This window comes from Rhea americana, unplaced genomic scaffold (assembly GCF_003343005.1).
Source record: "Rhea americana isolate MKP2758 unplaced genomic scaffold, rheAme1 scaffold_184, whole genome shotgun sequence".
In the NCBI taxonomy this organism is placed as follows: Eukaryota; Metazoa; Chordata; class Aves; order Rheiformes; family Rheidae; genus Rhea; species Rhea americana.
Genome location: NW_028185972.1, coordinates 1,116,048 through 1,117,875, shown reverse-complemented (window position 1 = coordinate 1,117,875; position 1,828 = coordinate 1,116,048). Strand labels below are relative to the sequence as shown.

At 73.1% G+C, this 1,828-nt stretch overlaps 1 protein-coding gene across 1 annotated transcript in view; it reads left to right on the top strand.

Annotated features, from left to right (window-relative positions):
* ARX (aristaless related homeobox) overlaps positions 1-1,825 on the top strand; it is a 6,839-nt gene extending 5,014 nt beyond the window's left edge. Inside the window, exons 4-5 of the mRNA XM_085302064.1 lie at positions 41-378; positions 1,615-1,825. Coding sequence (XP_085158190.1) covers positions 41-378; positions 1,615-1,825 — 549 coding nt within the window. The remainder of the gene's footprint in view (positions 1-40; positions 379-1,614) is intronic.
* The last annotated feature ends 3 nt before the right edge of the window (positions 1,826-1,828 follow it).

Sequence of the window (1,828 nt, the reverse complement as noted above, 5' to 3'; positions counted from 1 at the left end):
GGGCGGCCTTATTAAAACCGGTGTTTCTTTTGGCTTTCAGGTATGGTTCCAGAACCGTAGGGCTAAGTGGCGGAAGAGGGAAAAGGCTGGGGCTCAGACACACCCCCCAGGTTTGCCTTTCCCTGGTCCCCTGTCAGCAACTCACCCCCTCAGTCCCTACCTTGATGCTAGTCCTTTCCCTCCTCATCACCCAGCTCTAGACTCCGCCTGGACCGCCGCCGCCGCCGCCGCCGCCGCGGCCGCCGCCTTCCCCAGCCTGCCGCCGCCGCCGCCCGGCTCCGCGGCGCTGCCCCCCGGCGGGACCCCGCTCGGCCTCGGCACCTTCCTGGGCGCGGCCGTGTTCCGGCACCCCGCCTTCATCAGCCCCGCCTTCGGCAGGTACCGCCGCCCACGCGCGACCCGCTCGCGGGGGGCCGCCCGCGGAGGGGGCGGGAGGGGCCGCCGGGCGCCGCAAAAAAAAAAACAGAAAAGAGAGAGATAAAGAAAAAGCAGCCACCCAGCCGGGCCCTCCCACGTGGCGACTGCCAGAGAGGCACCCACGGCGGTCACGCGCGGTGCGGTGACCTCCCCATGCACACGCGCCGAGGGACGGCGGCGCGTGCGGAGGGAGGTCCGCGTGGGGTCGCCGCGCCGGCATCCGGCCGTCCGGGGAGCCCCTGGCACGCGCGCGCGCCTGTCTATGTGTGTTCTCGCGTGCCAAGCTCCCCGCGCGGGCGCGTCTCGCGCGGGCCGGCCGCGCGGCTCCCGCGGCTTGTGCCCGCGTTCGAAATCGGAGCGCCGGCAGCGAGCGTCGATTGGGCGCCGCCTGGGTCACGTGCACCCGCCTCGGCCTCTGATTGGGCGAGGGCAGCTCTCACACCTCCCTCCCCACCCGCGGGACCGGCGGTCCCCCGTGGGCGCGGGCGCCGGTGCGCGCCGCGGCCGTGCGGGTAGCGGCGTCGGAGGGGAGCAGCAGGGAGCTCCGCAGCCGCGTCTTGGGATGAAAATAGGCATGAGAGCGGGGGGAAATCCCACGCTGCGGGTTGCCCGCGTGGAGTGTGGCCTCTGCTTTGCCCTGGCGGGCGTTTCTCTGGCGGTGGTGAGGTCAGGGGCCCGGGCCATGGGACAGACCCGCTCCCACGCGGGCACCGAGGGCTTCGCAGCGCTTAAAAAAAAAAAAAAAGCTCGGCGCCCCAGCGCGGGGGCTCCGCGGGGCGGAGGAAACCCCCGTGGGGAGCGGCCCGGCTACTGGCCAGGGGAGCGCCGCGTCCGCCGCGCGGGCTGGCGTCCTCCCTCCCTCCCGGGCGATGAGGAGGAAATAGGGCTGGGGTGAGGGTAGGGGCAAGAATCGCTGCGGGGACAGGGACTGGGACCGGGGCCCGAAGCAGTGAGGGAGCAGGGGTAGCTATAGGGCTATAGGCGTAGCGGTGGGAGAAGCGGAGGCGTGCGGAGAGGGACAGGGATAGCGGTAGGGGTCGGGGCAGCGGTAGGGATGAGGCGGCGCCAGGGAGCCCCCCGACGCCTCTCCCCGCGGCAGGCGCCGCGCACGCTGCGCGCTGCCGGCGCGGGCACCTTCCCTGCGCGGCCGCGGAGCGCCCGGCCGGGCCGTGACCGGCGTGTCCCCTTCCCTTGCAGGCTCTTCTCCACCATGGCCCCCCTGGGCAGCGCCTCCAGCGCGGCGGCGCTGCTGCGGCAGCCGGCGCCGGCCGCCGAGGCCGCGGTGGCCTCCGCGGGGCTGGGGGACCCGGCCAGCGCCGCCGCGGACCGGCGCGCCTCCAGCATCGCCGCGCAGCTTACGCAGCTCAACATTATCCCTGGGAACAGCACGGGGAAAGAGGTGTGCTAAGGC